Raw genomic sequence first — 26,940 nt, 5'->3', positions numbered from 1 at the left:
CATATAGTAGCTAACCCAAATATACCACAGATAATATCTGTTTTCATGATCTTAAAAATCCTAGCTCTCATAATTTTCTATAGAAGATTGACTTAGTTTGAGGGTAATAGAAAGTAAAGATGCCTACATGAGATAAATTTCTACTTTGTGGAGGTTATTAATAAAAAGAAGTGACAACTGAAGTGCATTTTTTTTTGTATCTTACATTAACATATTCCATCAGCTGTCGAGTGATTTGTGCCTGTAAATTGTTCTGCATAAAGATGGCAATAGTTTAAGATTTCAGATTCTTTTTAGTCATAAATTATGTGTGCTGAATATGCGATGTTTGATGTTAGGTAGGCAGAAAACTTCACTTTATTGGATTTTGGCAAGTGTGATTGTTTCATTCTTTACACAGCTTAATTGGGCAGTAATGTGGTCATAACAAAATTAATCTTGTATAATGTCCAAATTCAGGACTTAGACTTTGCAAAGGTGATGGTAAGGTGAGCAAAGCATGTTGGGTTTATCTTTAAACTATTGAGCTATAATAATTTTTCAAATAATGTGCAGTGTACAGGGTTGATTAATCACTCATTTCACCATCATCTTTCTCTTTAGTAGAAGCAGATTGCTGTTATCTTAATAGTGCTCTTTCTTACTCTATAAATTGTTAAAGTCTCCAACTATCCATATGACCTCTTGTTATTCCCCCAGAGAAGGACAAATGTAATTTGCAGCTGGTGCTTTCAATAGTTTCATTTCTTTTTAGAGGCACTGTGTATTACTTTGAAGTTTGTAAAATAAGTCAGAGAAGTGCTCCTTTTTCATTCCCTAGGCATTTGATTTTCATGTCAAAGGACAAAAATATATTCTAGTTTATGGAACATTTTTTCATATATCTTGACATTGTTGAAAGATGTCCATCCTTCTTTCAAAAGAGGGACCAATGTCCAGGAGCCATTCTCATGACTTAAGGAGACTGGTCTCATCAATAAGACAGATTGGTCTTTAGTCAGGACCTGGCATCCCCATTTCAATGACATGTCTCAATGAACCTTATCTCTATATGCAGATCTATTGGAGGAAAACAGATGATACTTTACTTTCTACCCAATTCTTGAATTCCACATTGATTTTTGGTCTGTACCTAAAACCTAGTTAATTTCTATTTTGTAGGCATTCCCCTGCTTTACTAGTGTTAAAGCTTTAACGTTGTATGTAGTTTGCTATCATATACACTTTGAGTGCCGTTTCTTATTTCCAGGTCTCTTTATAGCCGTTGTTCTTTCCCAACAATTCTTAGTGAAGAGTGAGTCAGAAAGATTATGAAAATAGCTTTTCCTGTCACAGTTTTAATCTTTCTGCTTTGGTGAAAATAGGAGGTATGTAGCAATGAACATGAGCCTGCAAAGTTAAACAATTTTTTTTCTCAGTTTAGGCTTGCATTGTGTTGGTATCTCTGATAGTAAAAAATACTGTTGTTGCAATGCACGTGCAAGAATTATTGCAAGATGTTAGGGGGTTCCTGTAAAGGTGAGGCTGCTGCAACTCCATGCCCCAATGTCCAACCAGTAGCAAGGCTGAGCCTGTGCTCCCAGTTAGCACATACAGGAAGAGGACACATATACAAGTATACACCTGGCTGAACAGAACAACACAGATGCAGTCAGCGCTTACACAAACAAAAGACCCACCAGTGGCCTCATTGTGTTCCCCTCCCCCATATGTATGTGTATATACATATTTACAGTGTGGAAATTGCCAGTAGTTGGGTTTAGACACTTGGTCAGCTCAGTAGAGCTGGCCACAGATCCTTGCTGTCCCAGATGCTGGCAGCTGAGTGTGCAAGCCCTTGAGGCTGCAAGTCCTCTCTAGCTGCTGGTACAGACCCCTTTGCATGCACCAGCACACACACAAGCACATACACCCCTCTGTGGATCCCTCCAGTAACTGAGCTTAGACACACAATCCATCCAGTAGCTGGCCCCGGATCCTTGCTCTTCCCCCTGCACAGTAACACACACACACACACACAAATGGGTGTCTTGGTCAACCCCTGGGTCCTAAAGTCTCTTGGGCAGTTCTTACGGACCTCTTGTCCTTCCAGTACCCAACTCCTCCAGCTGTCTCACTCCCAGTTACACACACACCCCTGAAGGCTTCACCACTCACCAGCTAGCCCAGCTTGATGTTTGCTGCCAATCACCCACTGCCACATGCTCCCCCAGGCCGTCCGGCTGCTGGTACCACTGACCCCCATACACAAACACACACACACACACACACAAAGAGAACAGAGCACCCCTCAATCAAGAAAATAGGTAGAAATGAAGTTTAATAGAAGACATGACAGAGGATGCTCAGCAGGCTCAGGACAAGGACAGGGAAGAGCACTGACCAGCCTTGTTTACCTGTGAGTGGCCCCTTTTATCTCCTTACCTCTGTTTTCCTATCCTTCTTCCTCTCCAAGCCACCTTTATCCCTCCTTTTTCCCCAACTTTGGTTCCTCCCCTAAAAATCTCATAAGTCTCATTACAATGCCAAGATGTTTGTTCCCTGCATCCCACCATGTGTCACACCTCCAAACGCAGTGATACACTCCCCAGACTGTAAGGTGCTCTCAGCTGACCCATGGTGCTGAGTGTCACCCTTAGCCCATGGGGCTGAGGCTTCCCTGGGAAGAGACTGGTTTCTGACAGGGCTATGGGGGCTCCTCCACCTACCCTTGTGCTTCTGCTCATGTGTGTGTGCAGCTTTGATGGGCTGATGGCTCCTGCGATGAGCCTGGGAGCAGCCAGGCAGGGCGCTAGTTGAGCTCCTTCAGCTGCCATTGACTCTCCGTGTTCCTTTTTGGGGGCAGAGGAGCTTTTATCACATACCCTGACACTCCAAATTCCAAATATGGGATGAGGCAGAAAAAAATTTAATCCTGAAAAATAACACGTCTGTGGAACAGACAGGTTAGAGCACATACAGTGTAGTAAAGCCCGGGAATGCCTGTTTAGTGGCCTTGTGGATATTAGGGAATTCGATGTCCAGGAGACATGTTATACACAAATCTACCTATGGTGATCACTGACTACTAACTTTATTACATGTTGGTGAAATAAGAACCAGAATATTTTCCAAATCTATGCTGCCAGATAGTTTACAGGTTAGATGTGGAAACTGTAGGTTCCATTATGTCAGGAAGCCTATGGAGAACATACTAAATATACTTCCAATAATTGGTAAATTATGCTCTACTTCTGAAAAGAGCTGATGCAACACTTGACATTTTAAAGTGGGATTACATAAAATTACACATTTTTAAAGTATTTCTGTGTTGCAGTTGTGCATTTTAGTGTATTAAAGCTATTCTTTGAGTAGTTTTTCTACCATAGGTTTTTTACCAACACTGCTTTCTTAATCTGAGGGAGCGTATTGTGCAGTGCAAGCTTTTTGTGCTTGTTTTAAAGAGCATTATGTGTTAGCATTTTTCTCAAGCTTTCTTTTGGCTTTTCCCTTAGTGCTTAAGTAAAGCATCTCTGCTGTTGATAACCTTAAAAACATCATCGGGTTTTTTTTTAGAATACTGAGGCACAGCATAGAAATGATTTCAAAAGTAACATTCAGGTTCACCTTTCAAGATCCCATCTTTGTATTGGAAATGTAACTGAAGGTGGATGAAAGTGATTTTTCCCTCTCTCAGATTTAAGTTGAAGAAATTTTTATGAAAAACTGAAATTTCTCTCAGACTGATGCAAAGCAGTATTTCCTAGCAAGAAAGCTGAAAAGCATTTGGAACAATTTGCTGAATTTTGGCTAGGCTTAGATTGTGACTGGTGATCAGCTGTGCTGTATTAGCTGCTTCTCAGGGTGTGCACTGTTAATCCCTGTGAGCAACAGTTGCATCCCTTTTCTTTCCCTGAGCTTGTGAGGAGGAGCAGAAAACCACTTTGATTTTGTCTCAGCCATTCAGATTGTCGTTTTGGGTTTTTTTTGGTTTGTTTTTTTTTTTTTTTTTTCTCTGCAGCAAAATTAATTGGGCATGAGGGAGCTGTTCTGCTATGCTTTTAGTTGTAGAGTGCAAAGGACTGTGGCTCCCTGCCCATACATACACTAAAGAGTCTTCCAAGATTTTAGGAGAAATAGTGGACCTTTCTGCAGCTATAAAAATACTTGTGAAGTGACTCATGCATAAAAAGCTTGTCCCGTGGAATACATGAATATTTGTTTATAAATGTAGGTATACTTTATTTATGTGAATATTCCTTATTACTCATTTTTATTATTTGTGCAAGTATTTTCTTTGCCTTTACAGGCCTGCTCCTTCCTGCAGGTGTAAGTGCATCCACAGATGAATAAATGTAATGTCTGTTACACTGATACAAGCCCAGTGACACCGATGGGATTGCACCGGTGTTACTGACAGTACAGTTTAGCCTTCAGTACTTGTGCAAGAGTTAACACACGAGAAGATAAGAAGCCACATTGATTGTGTTTGTTCAAAGGCAATGGGGTAAGAGAGCAGGGAGGGGGGAGTATTAACTCTCAAAGGTAAACAAAGCTACTGGGAGACATTTTTAGGCTCAAAAGTATGAGTCAGAGTACGTTGTAATTAACAAATTGCAAGAGATTAGATTATGTTGGTTATATATTTATTTATTGAGGAAATGGGGCCTGCTCATTACGTATGTTATATATATTTCATTATATGATTGCTACATAAACATGTCATGGATGTCAAAGAACGCAGTAAATTATTGCTGTTCTTTCCTTGCCTAAAATTTTGCCATTTAGGATGCTATAAAATGCTTCCTAAAACCGAGAGAAAATTTTATCTTAAGTGTTTAAATGAATCAGACTTAACCCACAATTTATGTATTAATTATTTGCCTTTTAAACACTCTAACTGGAGCTACCAAACTTTTAGATGAAATTATGCAAATTGCAGTATTAAACATTACTAAAATAACCTTGTAAGTCCCAAGTTACAAGTATTTCATAATCTTTGTTGATGAAATAAGGTCGATCAAGCAACAGCAATTTTTCATTTTTATGTATCTTGTGCATGGAATGAAATACTAGACAGAAAAATCATTTCTAGAAATGTATGAACTGTTCAGACTTTTGAAAAGTTTGATGGATTTTCTTCTAAAACCAAAATGGGCCAGAGATATAGGAACCTGACAAACTGAGAGTTTATGATAACTGATATGTTAAGGTCCCAGCAATGGCAGAAGCACAGAAGAAAATGAAAGGCAGAGTGACTGCAAACTTCTGAAGCCGTACAGTAAATTACCTGAATTGCACAAGAAATAATGTAAGTTTGCAGAAAGAAATAACTGTATCCAGTCCTCTGGAATGCACTGTTTCAAATTCCTGCACTGATGTATATTATAAGTTTAAGATACAGAAATACAAGGAATTTTACAAAATTATTTTTTTAGGCTGTAAATCCTAAGTCTAAAGTGCCTCCATATAGTCAGTGGGCAGACCCAGGTCCATCAAATAGCAATTTCATCCAAAGACTAAGGCATAAATCACCCCCTCTTGATTCCTGTCTGCAGTTCCTGTGGAAAAAAGCCTAGATGGCTGCTTAAATTAGATTTCTACCTATTAAATAGGTAATATGATGACATCTGAATTTCTCTTAGTGTAAGAGAGAGGGTTGTAAGTACAAAAGCTGAAATTTGCATTCTTTCACCTAAAGAGAATTCACACACAGATGTAATTTCATCTCCATTTACTGTGAACCCCATTTGAAATCATTATCTGTGCTTTGATCTGCTTTGATTATGCTTATGAAACTGGGAATTTTGTGATGGGTCTGCTTTAAATATATTGAGTGCTTACAAACATACAGGCACTTTTCTTCTGTGGTGTATATGCCAACATCAGAATATGGGCAAAACAAAGAGAAGACGAAGGAAAATTTGATGGCTCACATTGTAGAGAACAGAGTGTTATCATGTAACACATAAGCCACATAAAATAATTAGAATACCTAGGAGGAGAGTATCAAGTTATATGTTTTTCAGACTGTAGAAAGTGTCAGATCTATGAAGACAAAACAGCTAAAAAAAATCTAAATTGTTGCTGAATAGGGGAAGGGGTTGTGAGAGCAGTAAGTAGCGGAATCCAGAAGAGAATCCCTTATTTGCACAAGATTTTGAAACTGTGGTTAAGCAAGTGAAGCATATTAGTGAAAGGAACCAAGTTACATGGAGTGTATGAGCGACTCAGGAGGAGTTATGGGAGAATATTATTTTTATAGTTTAGTTGGAAAAGAGGAGAAGGTGGAAAGCTGATAATGAATAATCCTTTGGATGAAGTGGGACTATATAAAGTATGTTTAATTTGGTATGTATGTGTGTGCATCTGTGTGGATGAGAAAAGGAAAAGAACAGAGGAAGAAACAAGTGAAAAGCACGAAGAGAATGAAAATCAGAGAAAGCCAACGGAGGCTGAGGTGGAGACATGAGAAGCTGTGATTAGAGCTTGGGGATGGTGATTCATAAAGGATAGAGAAAATGTGATTTTGTTCTGAACAAGATTTGAGAAATGAGGTAGGATAAGATAAAATTAGGGATTTGGGAATCAACCAGAGAAGAGTGATAATGGTTACTTGCTAAATGGGTATTTTCTCTGAGAGAATGAAAACAAGAAAACCCAGGGTAACAGTGAGGGAGGAAGAAGAGAGGAAAGGATGAGTACGGGACACAAACAGTGAAGAAGGATGACTAGAAACTAAGACCTGGAGAAGGATATAGGAAACATCTAAGAAGAAATGAATGAGCAAAAAAAGCACCCTTTGAGCAGGATACAAGTTGTTCACGACTGCGCTGCAGATATTTACAGGTGCTGACCAGGAGATGGATTTGGATTCTTGGAGCTCTGTTAATTATGTGTCGAAGGTGATATCTTCCCTAATGGATGTACAATGACTGATGGGCCAGTGCTTTATAGGCATATGTGGAAGGATCCACAAATCAGTGGCACATATACTGTAATACCTATTCCTCATAAAGTATAAATTTCTTTCCAAACCATATGGTCTTTCACTCTTCATTCTTCACACCAGAACAGTCATATTATGACAAGAAAGTTTTCCGTTATGATAAATTTTCATTCAAGGAGCTTAACATACTGTCCTTGTTTCCCAAAGGGAATACGGGTGAAAAGGAGGAAGTGGGCTTAGTTATGCACTGTGATTAAATATAGATGTGAGACCTCTTGTATACAAAACCCATAAAATGCACTCACGTAAAGAAGAGTAGCATGAAAAACTTTGTCAGCCTCTTTGGGACAGCTTGAAAACACAAAATCATCATATTTTAAATTGGAGAACACAGGAGACTGTTTTCTGTGTGTTTATATGTAGTGAGAAACCTTTAATGATCTTGGAAAACAATATCAAAAGGACATCAGCAGGTTTCCTTTGACAATTATTGAAGAAATAACCTAAATCTGGAGATGACAAAGGGCTAAATAAGGATCACTCTTTGGTCTTGCTGATAAAACAGAAATCATGAAGGGCTGTTTAAATCTTATACTCGTTAAATTACCCAAATGACCTTGATGATTCTGAAGTGTAAAATGGACCATCTTAATTATGCAGCAGATTGGAAATTTTTAAAGAACAAATATATTCTAGGGCTACTCGTACAGCAAGAATTTGGCAATATTGTATTCTGGTCAGGTTCGGGTAGCAACTGGTCATACAACCATACAGCCAAAAGAATAACATTTGCATGTTGAGTGAAGATCAGTGGCAGGGTTGTTATCTTCCTATGCATATGATAATAAAAGTAGAAGAAGCAGTCTTCTTTCTTGAAGACAGATGAAAAACAATATCCAATTAAATGTAATTAAAATGGGGTTTGTTTGTAATAAAAGTTTACAGACGTAATTTTTAGGCAAAACGATCTCTTCTTGAAAATAAGACTAAGCATAACAAACAGCTCTACTGACATAAATTTTATTGGAAAGAATAGGTACAGTGGTTTTGAAAAATTACAGTTGTATAAAGTGTGTTTTGATGCTGCTGTTGCCAGTTCTTTTCCTTAAAATTCATATGATGACATCTTTATCTTATTGCGTGGGTGGATGCAGTTGTAGATGTGTAGAAGTATAGCAAGAAAGAATTTGGCAATGTTTACTTGTTTGAGTATAAACAGGTCTATCAAATCAAATAATTGCAGAAATATAAAGAGTATCAAATTATTATTATGGGGAAAAAAACATCTCTATAAAAGTCTTAACAAAGAGACAGAGTATATGAAAGTGAAAAACCCAACGGAATATTTTTCTCAAGGATTTTGGGAATCTATCATATTTTGTAGGACTCATTTTCATTAAGGGACTACTTCAGCTGCTTATGTCATCCTTAAACTGCACTAAACGAGGGAAACTTCCTGGAAAGTAAAATTCTGCACATAGAGGAACAAACAAAACTGAATTTGTCAGGTCCTAATTTTGTTGGTCTGTGTGCTGGGCTTTATTTCAGGTTTTTCACAAAATGGTATATGAAAAAGTCTTTTAACCTGGTCCTTATTTCTCATTCTCCTGAAAAAAGTGTCATCTGAGGGTGACTAGTGCTTTCTTCTTAGAAAGATAAGTGAACTTCAGCTAAGTGATTAGAGCTTCAGCAAGAAATCTCTCTTGAGTGCTGGAATCTAGACAGCTACCATACATTGCATCTCTTTCTTAAATATTTCCTTGTCAAAAGTTTGGGAGAGTAACAGGAGAGTAACAGTAAAACTGCAGTGTAACAGGTGCAGATGTAAATGAACAGCAACTGTTACCTCAATTTGCAAGTAGTTGCTTTAAACATTGGGACTTCGTTGAATTATGGTAACTTATTCTATAGGGGCTTTAAGTTCATCACAATCCATATTATTAATATTTGTAAGGTCGGGAGACTGAGAAGCCCCCTTGGATCAGAAGTATATGTCGGCAATGCTGTTTCTGAACAGGAGATCAACAAAGGCCCTCAAAGTTATCTAGATGTTTCACGAGGACCTGTTCCTCATGTAGCACTTATATATTTAGGCCTGGTCATCAGTAACTTTTTTTTTTTTTTCTGCTGGAAATAAAACGTGTTCCTGGATGAGACACATTTTGATTCCAGGCTCTGTGCCTTGAAGAAGGGATGTGGTTGATTGTGTCCTCCCATGGGCCTCATCTTGTGCACTTTGTACCCACTTCTCCCATAGTCCTTTGGTCCTGGTGCTGTCACAGGTGTTGAGCACTCTTTCTCTGAAGAGGCGACATCAGTGTCCCGAATCAGAGAGGGAACCCAACAGCACTGTATCTTGGCTTTGAGCTTTTGGAGAAGGGGAGAGGCTGAACTGTTCCTTGAAGACATCCTGACCAGTTGGGCTTGTGGGAGCAGGTGCTGGATATCACGGTGTGCATGTGCTGCCAGTTACAGGTGCAGACAAGCCCAAAAAAGCAATCAGAAAAGCTGCTAAACCAGAGATTTGGCCTTTCACTGGTGTATAATTATGAAAGACATCCGAAATCCCTTAAGCAGAACTTTGTTACCAATCCATAGTTAGGAGTAATGGAGAGAAAACAGGTTTAAGGCAAGTGCTCACCAAACTTTACGCATCGTTTTTAGACTCTGTCTGTAAATAGTGAAAGGAAACCTCAGGGGCTCAATTCATCTGACCTACCTGAGGTATCTATTGTAGGATGAACTTAATTATGACCTAGAAGGGCCTGTTTCTTCCCGCTGAGTATAAAGAGAGATGGATGACTACCTCCCATTTCAGCATTATAAATATCAAAATTTAGTTGAGATTAAAGATACCTGTTTTTTTCAACCTTGCACTCCTGCAAGATAGGAAAGAGTATTCCCAAACTGAAATATAGAAAATGCAGGTGAATTCTTTTACTGTGGAGGAGAAGAGAAACCCATATGAAAAATATTTAGAATTTTTCATAGTTATCTAATATCCTACAGGCCATAGTGAATTTTGCTGTGTGTTCTTGCTGCAATCTGATATAAAAGCAGAATTCAGGAAACTCTTGTGAAAAGAGACATAGGAACAGTTGCCCAATACTTGCAAGAAATGGAAGTTGCGGGTTCAGATGGCCTGTTTGTGTGCTTTGTCAGGCCAGAGACTGTCAAGTTAGAATGGACAAAAACAGAGGGTATGTCCGTATGCTGCTAAATGAGAGGACCCACAAGCCAGTTCCAGTGCTGGAGCCATGATTCTCCTCCTGCTTAACTCTTGGCTCACTCCTTGGCTATTTGTTTCCAGCAGGCTCCAGACAGAAACAGCCTTAAGCACTGAGACTTGGCTGAAGATTGACTCTAATTTAGCAGTGTAGGCGCAGCCAGAGAGTCTAAATGGGAAATAAAATGGTGCTAGCAGTGACCTTTACGAAATAACTGTATTGGTCTTCTGAGTAACCAGCAAGAAAAACAGGGCAGTGAAATGCATATGTAGATATATATGCTTAAATAACAAAAGGAGTTGGATCAAGATCAGCTTTTTAATTCATATCATCCCTGCTGCTATGGAACCTGATAATGGATTTCTGCTGCGATTAAGGGCAATTTGAACTGAAGACCTTATTGGAATTGTGACTGCGGATGATAAAAGAAACCCCTCAAATGATCATAATCAAGATATTGTTTGTGTGCAAATAGAAATTGAGTATTCAGCTTGTGTTTTCTCCTTTCATCTTTGTACAGAGGTTGCTCACTTCTCATGTCCCTCTTTTTCCCATTTTGCTGCACTAACGAGTTTTTAATGCAAAGGAAAAGTGATTATAAGCAGTGAAGCAAAGACAGCTTTATAGAGCAAGACTGAGGAATTGAAGACGTAGATCAGAGCTATCCACCAACCTAAGATGAAAGAGAAGTTCATGAAAACAGAGACATATAGATAGCTTTGATTTCATTATCATTAGACAAGAAAGGATGAAAAATGGCGTAGCTATAAAGCTGTTCATACTAGTAAGTTGCCTATATTAATAAAAGAGTCTAAGCAGAAGGCATTAAAGCGGTAACATAGAACAGGAAAACATCCTACAGTAAAATTTTTGTTCATATCTGGTTTTAGTGTAGTGTGATGTGATTACCAGATTCTAATAATGTAAAAAATACAAATATTAGGTATGTATTACATATTTTATTCCTTGATGCTGTGTTTTCGTTCCATTGTTAAGCATGGGTTATTTGTTTGGACTTTTCTGCCCCTTTCGTTTTGAACACAGACTCTGGAGATTGTATTTCTATTACTGATTTCATGGTTTATCAGATTTTGAATTGCAGACAAATTAAATAGTTGGTGGCTTTTATAGGAAGCTTTTGTTTGGTAGATACATGTAGCTAGTTATAATATTCACAAGAGAAGTACCTAATTACATTTGAAAGGTGCTTGACTAGATAAAGAATGATTTGTGTACAGTGTTTTCTGATTGCAGTTAGAAAGCTAATACAGCAAATTAGCAGCTGGGAGTGGGGAGGAGTAATAAATGTTCTTGTTCTGAGAAATAACAAATTTGTTCCTCCAAGATTAGGCCAATCATAATGCCTCACTTCACTTTTGCTCTTATAAAATAATGTTTTTTTCATTAAGTATAAATTAAGTAAAACACTAAAGCAAAACTGTTTTCCAGGAAATATCCAATCATCACAAAACCTAAACCAGCATGGTTCCTGAGCAATATCTATATTATTTTTGATTAATCAATATTTTCTGGCCAGATAAAAAAAAAATACTGACTAGTTTTAGCTAAGGGACACTTTGAAATTCTTCTGAGATTTTAATAGAAGTATTTTCAGTACTCTGAAGCTTATTTACAATATAGACAGCTTTTGTAGCTTTCTCAGATGTGGTACTCTACCCATTTAAGAAATAAGGAAACTAAGAAAGGGATGTTAAGTGAGTTGCCTAGAGGGACAGAAAAAATCCATGTCAGACTGGAACAAGGTTTCAGAATACTGCTTAAATCAGTGTCATGTCTTCAGCTGATAGATTTCTTGTCCAGTGCAATCCATTTTGGTGCTCTACATTTTGTAACTTAATTTATTTTGACACTGAGACTCAGCGTAAGAATTGCATTAACATTCTGTGCCTTTTTGCCATTCAGCTGTCTATTGCAAAGGTCCTCTGTCATGTTCTTGCCCTAGGTTAATATAGTAAACAAGATGTATTTCAGTATATGTATCAGTGAGTGGTTTTTACATAAGTACTGTGAATTTCCTGTCTGTTTTTGTATCGCAAAGTAAATTGGAGCTTGTAAGGCAATGAATAATTAATCTTTCTTCCATTTGTGAGAATAATTTTTAGAAACGGGTCTTCTATTTTTGACATGAAACTATTACCTTGGAAACTATTTAAACATTTGCACATAATCCATGAACACGCTATATCAAATATCAGTCATATTATGTAAGTGACTTAGTTATCCATTATTTCAGTGTTTTACATACTGAACTTTTCCTGTTTTCCAGTTTATAGGCTTGGTTGCATGGCATTCAAGACAAAGTGGGGCTAAGTAGGCTACAATTTAGATCGCCTCACCTTTATGTTGAAATATGTTCTTCAGTAAACTGATCATACTGGAACATCTGTGCAATATCCCTACCAAATTACCTTCCATGTGCATTTAAGGAATTGTCTGATTTTATTTTCTTTAGGTCAATGGAACAGAAATTGAATATGAATTTGAAGAAATTACTTTGGAGAGGGTAAGTACAATTTATTCTTCTCTTGTAGGAAAAAACATAATCTAGAATACAAATAATGCAATTACTTATAAAATTAAAAGTAGTTAAAAAATAAAATTATTTAGATTTTGAATAAAGGCATCCACTCATTCTAAACTATAAAAATGTGAGTCCTACAGTAGGATAAGCTTTTCATGTTTTTAAAATGTTTCAGGTGTAGCTACTGGCAGACCAGTATCCAGAATGTTTTTTCTTCCTCATAACTATGTCAGTGCTTGACTAAACGTTTGATTATTGGGAAGAGCCTGTGTGACTTGGTAACTCCCTTTTAGCTTGCAAGCTGGAATAGTGGAATCTTTTTTAGCATCCTTGATTTCCTTATGTGTGTACATGATAATAGAAGACGTAGTCTTATACCATAAAACAGAATTTGAGAAAGTGTTTTTAATGTTGAAGTGGCTGTATAGAAGCTGTAGTCCATATATCTCTGTGTAAAGAACGTTTTTACACAAGTCTGAATTACATGAGGTATAATCAGGGCTGGCAGTGAAGGCTTTGTTGGCAGCGTGGTTTAAAAGTAGCACAAAAAAAGAGAGATATATAAAATTTTTGCTACATCATATCTTCCTGGATTTGGTGTGTTTTCCTTGACTTTTGGTTACATAACTGTTTTCTTTAGACTGTGGACTTTGTTTGCCACAAGATCAAGACCAGGTGGACCACATATTGTATGAGAAAGAAAGTCTAAGCTTTGTCATGTATCATAGTGTTTACTAAGATTTCTAATGGATGCAAGATTGTCATCACTGAATTCCTTCAATATTCTACCATAATCCTTTCAATATGAAGTTTCATCATCTTGAGCAAACACAGCTAGTCTTCTTTCTACATAAAATGTTTGAATGCAAGGCCGGATTTACCAAGATATGACTGATGCCACGTGAACAAATGCCTGTAAGGTAGCAAACTACCATTAAATTAGATACTTAGATTATACAATTCGTTGCACTTTTTCTGCATGTTATATTTTTAATTGACCAGGATAATGAATTTCATAACCATTCAACTTAAAGGGTTACAAGTTTATGTTCTCATTGATTTGCTGTCTCAGGCAAATTATGGAAGAGTAATATATCTTTTTACCATAGCCATCCTCATAACGGATAACATATAAGGTTATAGGTACTTTATATCTACTGTCCCTCAACTTATTTGCGCATCACTAGTTATTCATTGGACTAGAGTTTCCAAAGGTCACTGAACAGAACACATGCCTCCTGGGTGATATTTTGAAAACCACTTTATTTTTAATAGATGTGTAAGTTATCAGTGTACATATTGCAGAATGAATGTGATTTGCATCTCCTGTACCTGTCTGATGCACATAATTAGGTATTCATGATATAATACCACATGATGTCAGTTAAAGACTGATGAACAATAGTAAAAAAAAAGCTACAGATTTAAGTGGAGGATATTTCAGTTGTTTTCTGGATGCTGCTGAATCTGTGGCTTCTGGTTATTACTGCTTGAAATGTTCTGTCACATGTATCAGTGTTTTGTCTCAAAGGCAGGGTACTGTGTCTGCTGTTTTTTGTGTGAGATATAAAACAAGTGATTGCCTTTAAATAGCTGTCATTTATGTTAGACTAAAAGCATTTTCAGAAGAAAGACATTCTCTATGTTGATTACTCATTTTCTTCCACAAAACTGCTTTTAGAAATTAGATGGAAAATCATCTCTCTGTATTTAATGGCAAAACTGCAGAATGTATTAAGGGTGCTGCTGTTGAGAGATAAAAATGTAGTTTGCCCATATCAAACAGTTGGTAATAAACTTTCCATTTCAGTCCAGTTATCCAAGTTACAGAATTCTGCATCCCCAAAACAATGAGATATTTTCTTCACTACATTTATCCACATCTTGATATAGTCAATATAATTGAAAGGATTTTATGATGTAAAAGATAAATCGGTTGAAGGTCTTTTAGGGCTTTTGCACTCTTTCGTGCTTTTGCTTTATGGCAGAATGAAAGGGAATGTGGTAAACGATTGAATACTTCAGGGAATCTCCCAGTCTCTATAGACTTGGCAAGGACACCATTAATTTAATTGTAGGAGGTCACCTTCATCAATAGGTGACAGGAATTTCTGGGCTGTATTCCTGAAGAGAGTTACTGGCTTAGGTATGATCCTTGCCCCAGGATGATGAGATGGCTCCATCCCTTGGGGTAACATAGGACTATTATGTCCATGTTGGCAGAATGCGTCCCGTGTAGTGCTGGGGAGCAGATCAGCAGGGTCCCAAAAATGCCAGAAGGAAACCTGCTGAAGAACTGGGGGGATGGACAGTGCAGAGCTTGCTGAGCATCACCAAGCTGCCTGAGATCCTGCTGAAATGACTGCAAGGATACAGTGGGCTTGTGTAGAAAGCTTTTTTATCTTTGCTTTTTGGCATAATGTTGTTCAGTTGTTTCTATTTAAAGTTATGTGTTCTAGTTTACCATTTAACAAGACCTGGGGTTTTGAGCTTAAAAAATGATGACTTTGAGGCAGATCCACCTTAAAGCTGCGAACGGTGCTATTGCAGGAGTTAAGGAAGTTATAAGTACGCCTCTGCCAGCCCTCTCCTTAGTGGCATGCTCTTATCCTTTTACGCTTCTCCAGTTGTGCCAGCCACGTATCAAGTACCATCATCAATCCCTGAGCCCACGAGGATCACTGTTAAATAAGTGATCCTCATTTAGAGCTCTCGTAAGAACCTACTTGAGTAACACAATTATGCAGTTAAGAGAAATCAAACAAATTCTCTTCTCAAAAAAAAAAAAACCAAACAACCCACAGTTTTTAAATCCTTCAGTTACCTCAGAGAATGTGAATTTCTCTGCTAACTTACAGGCATAAAATGCAGATCCAGGTGTAGACTAAGACTTGGCAATTTGTAATAATCTACAATGCCCAAATGCACACTTAGACAAAATTCCTTAAAATAAGCTGTTACCTTGCTTTAGCTTGAATATTCAAGACATCGTAAAAAGGAAACTCTACATAAAATGACTCACATTAGTGCATGATGTTAGTCTTCCGTTACTGCAAGACTTGAAAAATGTATCCAGCGCTATCAAGAGACCAATTGGCACTTGTAAATCACTGGTCAGTGTAAGAGATAATGGAATAGACTCTGTGACAAAGCCCAGCCTGACTTCTCTAAGCTGGGGGAAAGTTTTAATTGATTGACTCCTTGGTACAGCACTGTGCTCGGAGACATATGCTGAAAAGAGGTTTTAATAGAAGTTCATGTAATATCAGCCAATATCAATAGTTGCCTTGAAGAAGAGTAAAGAAAGACAGTGGGTCACTTAATGATTCATGTTGGATTCATGCAGAGTTCAACGTCTGAGTTCAGATCTCAGTAGTTTTTTGCTCGTCTAACCTTGCCTATTCTTTAGATGTTAGCAAAGAAAGAGGGCAGTTATGATTAGTAAAGCTGTTTCCACAGAATCTTTTGATGCTTTGGCACATATTTTTATTCTGTATCTGTATAAAAGTAAAATTATATTACTTTTTGTGGAATAGACTGTTAATTCTATCAACATTGGAACTAAAGACATCTAGTTCCCAGTGCATTTGCATCATGAGATTGACTGACCTTGGTATCTGAACAGGTCAAGCTCTTACTGAGAATTTTCCCAAGGTTGAGACATGCATGAAGTGTCTCGATTTCTTTTTCTTTTGTACTCCTGTGGATTCCCTGGCCTATGGTAACAATTCAGGTTACACTGCAGGATGTCACTGTTTTTAATGAACCACATAATTTTACAAAGTTTTTAGGAACTTACTGTTTTGTTTCCTCCTCACTTTTTCAGATTTGGTTGCAATTGTCTATTGGGCTTACTACCACAGAGGGACAAACAGGCATGGATGCTCATGTAGCATAATTATTTCCTTAGAAAATCAGGTTAATGATATTCCAAAAGAATAAATTCTGGTAGTGTGCTGTGATAACTCTGGTATTTTTTTTTCTGTATCCACTATATGCTCTGTTCAGTGGAGAGACTGAAAATCTGCTATCTTTTTTCCTTTGACTCAATATTTCAGTGATATCAAGTCTCGTGACATTTAATTTTTCTATTTCAAAATTATTGCTCTCTAAAGGGTTGGGTTTCCACTCAAATATCAACTAGAAAGGCTAAAACTGTAATAATAAGTAAACTTAAAGGGTAAAATTTAAAAATCCTGACAAAACAGTGGAAAAAGCATTCCTCGTACATTTTGGTAATGAATTTATTTCAGGCCTGGGCTTTTATTTACTTTGGTATCTTGTAAACCTAAGAGATAATTACTCCTCTACTATTAATTATGCTGTTTTCATCACTAATTTCCTTTGTGAAAATGCAGAAGTTTGCAAAAATATAGAGAGATGCATTCCATTGAATGCTGAAGAGCTGTGGGAATTGTATTGTATCCAATGACAAAAAGATTTTTATTTGCCTCAGTGTCTTATTTTTTCTATCTTGTTTTAGCAGAGATCATAGAATTACAGAATCACAGAAGGGCTTGGGTTGGAAGGGACCTTTAAAGGTCATCTAGTCCAACACCCCTGGGATGATCAGGGACATCTTCAACCAGATCAGGTTGCTCAGAGCCCTGTCTAACCTGACCTGCAATGTTTCCAGGGATGGGGCATCTACCACCTCTCTGGGCAACTTAGGCCGGTGTTTCACCACCCTCAGTGCAAAAAGTTTATTCCTTGTGTCTAGTCTGAATGTACCTCCTTCACAGAATCATAGAATCACAGAATCACATGGGGTTGGCAGGGACCCCTGGAGATCATCTAGTCCCAACCCCCATGCCAGAGCAGGTCCACCTAGAGCAGATTGCACAGGAACTTGTCCAGGTGGGTTTTGAATGTCTCCAGAGAAGGAGACTTCACCACCTCCCTGGGCAGCCTGTTCCAGGGCTCTGCCACCCTCAAAGTAAAGACGTTCCTCCTCATGGTTAGGTGGAACTTCTTATGTTCAAGTTTGTGCCCATTTCCTCTTGTCCTATCCCTTGGCACCACTGAAAAAAGACCGTCCCTGTCCTCTTGACACCCATCCTTTAAGTATTTATAAGTGTTGATCAGATCCCCCCTCAGTCTTCTCTTCTCCAGACTAAAAAGACCCAAGTCCCTCAGCCTCTCCTCGTAAGGGAGATGCTCCAGGCCCCTAATCATCTTTGTAGCCCTCAGCTGTACCCTTTCCAGCAGCTCCCTGTCCTTCTTTAACTGGGGAGCCCAGAACTGGACACAGTACTCCAGATGGGGCCTCAGTTGAAAAACATTACCCCTTGTCCTATCACTACAGGCCTTACTAAAAAATCTGTCCCTATCTTTCCTGTGGGCCTCCTTTGAGTACTGAAAGGCCCCAATAAGGTCTCCCTGGAGCCTTCTCTCCTTCAGGCTGAACAACCCCAACTCTCTCAGCCTGCTTTCACAGGAGAGGTGCTCCAGCCCTCTGATCATCTTTGTGGTTCTCCTCTGGACTTGCTCTAACAGGTCCATGTCCTTCTTATGTTGGGAGACGCAGAGCTGGACACAGTACTCCAGGTGGGGTCTCACCAGAGCGGAGCAGAGGGGCAGAATCACCTCCCTTGAACTGCTGGCCACACTGCTGGGGATGCAGCCCAGGATACAGTTGGCCTTTTGGGCTGTGAGCACACATTGCTGGCTCAAGTCCAGCTTTTCATCTACCAAGACCACTGTTTGCTTGGATGTCTGGGAAGTAGGGTTTTCACTATTAGTCAGTAGCATATATGCTTTCTGCCTTTTTATAAGGTGTAAGACACCAGTTGTTCATGCATCCGTAGGCTTTAAACTCTCAGCAATGAGATTGTAGGACAATGCAGTGCCAGGAAGGTCCTCCTTTATGTGCTTCAGAGTGGAAGAGAGTGGTCAAGAAATGGCCGTTAGGAAAAGGTATTTTCAAAGTTTAAAAGCTTATACCATAGACACACGCCTTTTGAGAACCCAGAGTACACAAACCAATAACCAACCATCAATGGCCCGAGTGGAGTGGTCTGACATCTTCCAACAGGAGGAGGTAAATCCTTTAAAGTAAGTGTCCCTCGGGTACCTGCCAAGCTCCTCTGAATGCAGTGTTGCTCTCTGAGTGTTTATTTCTGCAGAACTGTAGATGTTTTCTTCACTGTTGGGAGCTTTCTAACTGGGTGCCCTTGTTACAGTTCTTCTTTGCCAGGCTCTGCCTGCTTCCTAAGTGAGAGTAAGTGGCAGTTATTTTTGCAGTCTCAGACTGAAATAAATTATAATTTATAAAAGGCAGAATCCTTCTTATTGGCTAGTTTATATCAGGTTTGTAGTAGAATAATGACCTTAAGTGTTTAGTGCAATAAAGCTCACCCACAGGATTTTTTTCCTGGAAGGCACCAGCGCAGTCTGCCTACAAGAAGAGGCAGAAGTATCTATGGATGGAGCTGAGTTATCAGCAAACAGAAAATGCGACTCCCAACCTTTTTAATGTTGTGCAGACAATTTGAAAAACTCATCTCTTGGGTATCCATATAGGGTCTTTGCAGTGTATTTCCCTGTGTATGTGTAACACAAAGTTCTGGAAAATGAAAAAAGAAATTAAGTGTAGTGCATGTAATCACTGTGCAGGACATTCTCTTATGCTTTCTAATTCCAGTGACATCTTAGATTCGGCACTGATGGGCCGTTGTGTCAGTGGCTGTTGTTTACCTTCAGAGAGGTCTGAAGCATTGGGAAGGGCAGACTCTCTGGCCCCAGGATGCAATGGCTTAAGCAAGATCCGCGTTCTCCTTTCGTCTCTTGTACCTTACCAGATTTTGCTTTGACCTTAGGTTATGCAGGAACGAGCTGATGAAAGGAGCTGAAGGAGCCTGGTGTGCAGTCCTGATAATGTGACACTGAAATACCAGGTCAATATTTTCCAAACCAACTGCAGAATTTGGTTGCTTTAGTTCAATGACCTAAATTAAGATTCCTTGGAACAGCCTGATTTTTTTTGTGACATTACTCACCCAAAACATGTGACTTTCTGTCACCTCAGAGCAGCCCTAATTTGGCACCCAAAATATAACTAATCACTGGAAAACTTTGTTCTCTGTTCTTATTCTGTCAGAGAGTCATTATGCTGGAACTATTCCTGGTTGTAGATCTGTGCATGTCTTGTGGGGGCCTGTTCCACCTGTGCTGGGTAGAGGTACAAAACGTGCCACTCTGGAGCATGTGTGGAAAGGCAGAAGAGCTGGGAGAGGGAGGGTTGCACCTTTGGAGGGACAGAAGCCTCTACCCAGTGTTGTTAGCTGTCATTCTCTACGTTCAGTGTCTGGTACTGAAAACTCAATAAACCCACATAACTGTCTTACTGAAGACTATTGGCTAGAGAAGTGAAGGAACAGCTGTTAATATTATATTCCTCTTAGAGACATGAACAAAATGCTTTTATTTATTGCTATTGCTGTTAACAATTGCATTGGTACAGGTTGGGAGTGTGGTGAAGTAGAACCAGGTTATCTGCCCACAGTTTTCCTAAAAGCAGTGATAGGACCAGGAGGACTAGTCTGTTTGATGTTGTCCTCTCCAGACAGGGGTGATCTGGACTGCTTCAGAACATGCACTGCCAGAAGAATTTGAGTTATCCAGGGCAAATGCTAAAAAAGCATGTGGCTTTTCACTGAACCTCTCTTTATACGGAAGAATGTCCTATATTTCATCATTGCTACAGCTGTGCAGGGGGTGCATCCTTTCCCAGCTGTGGAGTGGCAGCGCTTCTCATCCCAATAGTCACAACAGAAATGCTGTAAAGCCACAGGAAGGGGAGACGAAGGAGGGGAAAAGGTTATAAGTGACTAGGGAAAAAATTTTACTTCTGCAGTTTATAGCAACACTGTGATTAGAAAAAGAAGCTGAATTTAGCTCCCTCTGGGTGCCTATCAAAGAAATTCATATTTTCATATTGTTATATTAGAATCTTGCTTTTAGAATCTTGCTTTTAAATCTAAGTGTCTGAAAAACATTGCATGGATGCTAGCTCAGTTAAATCAGAATAAATCCAATTCCTTGGATTTATCGCTGTGATGCCATTTAAACTCCTCTGAGGGCATTATCTCAGTGAAGGATGTTCTCTCCCATGGATGTCTTCTAGTTTGTATTTTAGATAGAAAAAAATACATAGTTTGGATTTATACTTGATGATTCAAACTTTCCAAGGCAAGGAATATTTTTATTACTATGAATTAGGCTTTTATTCATTTGTATACTTATTTTTGAAGGTCTAGGTATTCACTGGGTGTAGCAATTCTTATAGTGGTTTCTGGGTATTTCTTTAGATGAGGGGTTCACAATTTGTTTCAATGGGTCCTCAGGTCCAGGGAAGATTATGAGAGTTTTCCTGTTGTGTGAGAAATTTTAAATAACTGAATATTCTGTTATGAAGGCTCACTGTGGTACTTCAGCATTTTCAAAATAATTTGAAGCTTTGAAGAATGCTTAAGCAGAAGAAGAAAATTGGAGATTGTTTGATATATTTTTTAAAATTTAATAAGAGTCATTTGACACACTGAGACATTTTGTTCCCAAAGGAGTAAAAGAAATTTCATTCTCTAATATATTGAATCTCAATCCTGAAGTTACTTAAGCTCTCTGCTTCAAGTTTCACAGAGAAAACTCACAGGGAATTTGTTCAGGGAGAGCATGTCATTAGGAAATACAGATACTAGAAAGAAGGCCTTAACACAATACTATGAAGTATTCTGAAAGTGATAGCAACGAATCAAAAATCAACTGCAGGAAAAAAATTCCCCAATATTGGTAATGATGTATATTCCGTATCAAAAATGAAGAAAAGTTAAGCAGCATTTATTTAACCGTTCAAAACCTACCTATGTGAGTATAGGAAAAAGAATTATTCATGTTCATTTCTACTTGAAAGTTATCGCTTTAACTTTGCTAAGATCACCGAAACCTTGAGGCAGCTATTATGTGAAAAGTTATTTCATGCAAGTCATAGCTGCCTGGAGGCAACGTTCTGCTGCTGTTTCTTTTAAATTATTATTATATTGACATTTTATTTTTCAGGTAATATCACTCATTTATTGCCTTTCATTTCCTAACTCACTTGTTCTCACCAAATAGTTTGCAGTGAGTAATTCTGCTGCTTTTTTTGTATTATTTATGGCTTTACATGAAAATTGCCTTTACTTTAGGTGTAGCTCTTTAGGATGTGGCCTTTCAGCTTATTTACTCTATTAGCTTTATCTCACTCCTGATTGGTGTTTGGAAGCAGACTGGTTGTGAAGCTGCCTTGGGGGGGAAGGAGAGCAGAAAGCGTCACAGGGGGGTCTTGTGCCATCCCAGGATAAGAGTGGAATACAGGCAGAGTGAAACTCCCTCTGCAGGTGCAAATCACAGTGAGTAGCTGAGATTTTGAGAGAGTAAACTTTCAAAATATTGCAGTTACTAAAAGGAGTACTTAAGTGTGCATTAAATAATGTTCGTGTCATAAAACCCGTCTTTGCACAGTGACACAGGGCAGCCTTTTGGAGCTGTATCCTAGTTCTTAGGCTGATGCAGCAACTTAGCATTTCTTCTGTTATTGGACAATAATTTTGCCTGGAAATAATTTTGCAGGAAGAAATCCTTTAATCCTTTGTTGGTTTGAGAGTTTAGCACAGTTTTAGGGCTGTTCTGAGTGCTCAGAGAGCATCCCAGTTTTCAGGAAGTGCAAACAAATGGGTATTCTGCTCCACACTGTTCAGTTTTTCCAAACTGGCACAAAAAGCCTACTAGTAGAAATCAATCTCAGCATATCACCCAAGCAAACCTGAGGGTGCCACCCTGCAATGCTTCAAATCAATCAGCACTACTCACTGATGAGCAGAGGTGCAAGCTCCTTATTTATTGATTTCCAAATAAACATACCAGTTCTGAACAAAAGCTTCTGGAGTGCTAATAGGAGGGTATGTATACACTATGTAAAAAGGGTATGTATACACAATGTATACATACACTAAATATGTATACACACATATATGTGTGTCTGAGATGCTGACTTTTCCAAGAAAATATGTAGGAATTTTCTTGCAGAAAGATTAAGAAAGCAGAGCAGAAAAAAAAATATGACAAACTAAGGAGCTACAAAGCAGTGGTTCAGCTCAGTTTTCACTTAGTTTTACAATTGACATTGGCAAATAATATGTAGATTTAAAATGATACATAAATTTAAATAAATGAGAACAATAAACCTCAATTTACTGCTAGAAAATGAATCATTCTGGAGATGATAGTAATCATCTTGCAGCAAAGATGGTCATTTTTGAGACAGGACTTTTTAAAAGGTATCTTTGATGTACTGGATTTGTCTCTTCAGAAAAAGCAATGTATTGCATTGCAGAAAATTGCCTTTCATTTTTCTTATTAATTTGGAATCAATTGTAATGCCTAAATGAGGGCCACTCAACCTTGAGGAATCAGTATGCCACTGCAGTAAGGAATAGCATTGCAAAGACGGAGAGAAATAAGGGAGAGAAAAAAGGAGGAAATAATCTGCTGGTTTACTCAGACTGAATTCCACAACTGTCATGGCTGTGCATCGTAACATAGTAATACGGTATCACAATAAACATTTCTAATTTGCTCTTTGGATGCAGCATTGCAGTTATTTTCTATTCTCATGCAGTTAAATTTGAAGCAGTCAGAAGATCATTTGTCTTCCACTTATAACTACCATCCACCTTCTCTCTGACACTATGATGGGAAGAAAATCTCTTTCTTGTCAAAGAGGGTCAAGAATTGATCTGGTACGCTTTTTTGCAAAGTAGTTTTGCAGGAACAATGGCCCACTTTGTAGCATGTAGAAGTTCTCTGGAATTATATGGTATAGACCGTTTCCTCTCAAATTTTGTCCCTATATTTAAAGCTGCAGCTAAATGCCAAATGGGTAAGGTAGCTTCAGGTGTGCTAAAGCTGTAAGTAGTTGAAAAGCAGTTGTATGCTCCTCATGCATGTTTTATATTGCAAGATACTGCTTTACCCTAAGAGTTTGACCTAGCTGGTGAGTCTCAAGCACGGCTTGAAAGTCACCTTATGCAGCTTAATGTGATATATGAATTCTGACTGAATTCTATGAATAATTTATTTTTTGAGTGGTTTTTAATTTTGCAGAGTTTAACTGGTTGCACTTGGAGCACAATACACATTTCCTATGCCTTACCTGCAAAGCAGAAGTGAGGGCCAGTTAGCATACTCCCACTGTGAAAGTTGAATACATAGATTGCCGTTAACAAGAATTCAACTACATAGGGAAAAAAAAAAAAAACAAAACCAAACCAATAAAATAAATTCTGAGTTTCTAACTTTAATCTTTACTAATGTTAAATAATGCTTTGAAGTGGAAATATTTTTTTCAACTCTGATGGTGATGATAATGTACCTAGTGTTTTTATCATATTTCATGATGGGGAAAATTGAAGCACAGAAAAGCAGGCCAGCATGAAAATGCACGTATCCTAATCTGTAACTGTGTAGCCTGCTTGTTGACGTACACTTTGAAGAGTACACAGGGAAAAGTACCTACTCCATTGTTAAGAAGGACCTTAATAGTAGTGCAAAATTTACCGAAGTTTAGGAAAAATGGGAAAGAAGACAGCACTTTTATATTCTTCAAATGTCCCTTGAATTTTTTAAAATGCAAAAGTATATGCACTAACTACTTGTCCATCCAACATTTATTTAGGAATGAGAAATGTAATACAGATAATTAATTTATACAAAACATTGACAAATATAACGTAAATACTTGACAAATAGATATTTTAATTATATCTCCAAAACAGAAATAAGGCAACACTACACAGTGAGGAACTTGTACCTGTTTTTGCCAATAAACATATAAGATAATTAAAACAGTGAATATAGAAATCACTATTAGATTTTTAAGCAAGGAGAAATGCTATACCTATGTAACTAACCTTATAATGAATATGCTTAAAGATTTCATATTAGCTTTCTCATATAAATCTAGAGATCTATTGTTATAATTCAAATGGGGGGAATGCCTTTCTGAGAGGGAGCTTAGAAAGGAACATGATATTTCTAGGTGTATTCATTATAATGCAGCTGAGGGAGAAATCAGAGTCAGGTGTGTGTGTATAGATCTACAGTAAAAAGAAATTGTAACTGCTTTGAGCTATAAATTTTGAGCTAAAGTAACAAAAGCCATTAAAAATCAATGTCTACCCTGTTTTCCACCTCCAAACAATGCCATTACTCATCTCTCCTAGCAGCAGAGAAATATCTATCGAAACAGGAGGAAAACCATGATCTTCCTGAAACTTCAGTGCTAGTTTAACCGAGTGGAAGAAAATCAGATAAATCAAAACGTAGCAAGGACTTAGAGTTTAATGAAACGCTATATGAACAAAGCCCCAAACTATCTTTAATTATGAGAATGGGCTAGAGCTTTGCTTTTCCAATCTGATTTCTAAAGGAGTTAGTTGAACAGCGTCTGCATCTGTCATGCTGAGTTTTCAAAAGATCTTTGAGTACTGAAGAAATGTCAATGTATTGAAGGAGAGCTAATGCTATGGTGGTGCTTAAAAAGAGCAAATGGGGTGGTGTGAGTCACCATAGTATCTGTGTAGGTCAGAGTAAAAAGAGTGCCAGACCGTGCTGGGTAAAACACAGTTAGATATTATAAACTGGCCAAATCTGAAGTCATATGTCAAGAAAGAGAATACAGCCTGTGTATGAAATAAAGAGCTCCCACCTGGAAAGCAATGAATCTACAAAAAGTCCTCGGCCTCCTTGGCTGGTCATCAGCCCAACACAAATTTTCAGTCCGCTGTTGTAGCCAAAGGTCTAGTGAAGACCTTAGGTAGATAACTGAGGACTGTAGAATAGAATGGGTTTTGGGATATGGAATACAACAGGATTTGGACCTAATGGCACCTAATGGAATATCTTGCTTAATTCTACTTGAAAAAACATACTGAGTGTCTTCAGGGGAGGCCTTTAGGATTATAGTGACTTCGGAAAACACACCCTCTTAATGAAAGACACAGGAAGCTTCATGAACTTGCTTCTTGGTGGGAGGTGGAGGTGGGGAATGAATGGGTGACTTGGTCAGAGAAAACATGCATGTACATGAGAAATAACCTTCAAGAGAGTGTTCTTCATACTATCTGGGAGGAGATAACAAGACCTGATGGTTTGACGTTGAATTTAGACAAGTTGAGACTGGACATAAATATGTTAATAGGTTAGCAATGACAAATGAGACTGGATGAAAGTTTTAGGAAAGGCAAAAGAGTGTTAGCAAGGAAGACAGCAGCTGATGAGAAAAAAAAAGGAGCATAATATAAGAACTAAGGAGGAATATTAATGAATGCAAAAAAGGTTGTCAAACACTAACAAATTTGATAAAGGGCAAAAATGGACATTTTGGGAAGGACAAAGGACACAGCCAGATGTTGGTGGTTAAGACCAGGATCACCCATGTCAGTGTATGCATGTGACACATGTATGTAGCATGTTTTTCAGAGATCAGCAAGGTAAACTGAACGCTCAGAAACAGCACAGCATCCTTTACTGCCATCCTTCCTTTGCTTTATGAATAGTAGCAGATATTAAGTTCAGGCGGCATTAAAGCTATGGTTTTGATTTGGAAAAAGAGTTCTCAGGGAATACAAGGAGACAGATGTGTGCTCAGGAGGGAGAAAGCTGCAAGGCCTATCCTGGCTTTTGTCTCCCTTTTTGTAGTCATTGCTCTGCATAAGAAAGAGACATTGTGGAATTAAGTGATATTTTTCTCCAGAGATGATTTAAGTAGGTCCTACAACCTATATTTGGCAGGAGTTCAAGGTAAATGATCCAGTTGTGTCCTCTGTCTTAGATTAACTTTGAGTCAGTGATTACCTACTTGGACATAATTAAAAAGGTGACATTCTTCCAAGAATGTATTTGTAAATTAAATATTTGTATCTCTTTGTTCTGAGGAAAAGGGTATTTAGGGTGCATAATGACTGTTGTTAAATGCTATCATTTTAGTGGTGACCAGAGTCATCAGAGATCAGCCTCACAAGTGCTTAATGTTTACCAGCTGATATCTCAGAATCACAGAATGATATGGGGTTGGAAGGGACCTCTGGAGATCATCTAGTCCCAACCCCCCTGCCAAAGCAGGTCCACCTAGAGCAGATTGCACAAGAACGTGTCCAGGCAGGTTTTGAATGTCTCCAGAGAAGACTCCACCACCTCCCTGGGCA

The 26,940-nt window shown here is 38.2% G+C and overlaps 1 protein-coding gene across 7 annotated transcripts in view; it reads left to right on the top strand.

Moving 5' to 3' along the window:
• The window catches only part of DLG2 (discs large MAGUK scaffold protein 2), a 673,276-nt gene that overhangs the window by 252,976 nt on the left and 393,360 nt on the right, over nucleotides 1-26,940 (top strand). For all 7 annotated transcript variants that reach the window (XM_074147594.1, XM_074147586.1, XM_074147578.1 and 4 more), the window contains one exon: nucleotides 12,629-12,679. In XM_074147594.1, the coding sequence (XP_074003695.1) occupies nucleotides 12,629-12,679 (51 nt within the window). The remainder of the gene's footprint in view (nucleotides 1-12,628; nucleotides 12,680-26,940) is intronic.

Source organism: Numenius arquata, chromosome 1 (genome assembly GCF_964106895.1).
Source record: "Numenius arquata chromosome 1, bNumArq3.hap1.1, whole genome shotgun sequence".
NCBI classification, from domain to species: Eukaryota; Metazoa; Chordata; class Aves; order Charadriiformes; family Scolopacidae; genus Numenius; species Numenius arquata.
The sequence above is the reverse complement of the archived record's forward strand: the minus strand, read 5'-3'. Positions and strand labels throughout refer to the sequence as shown.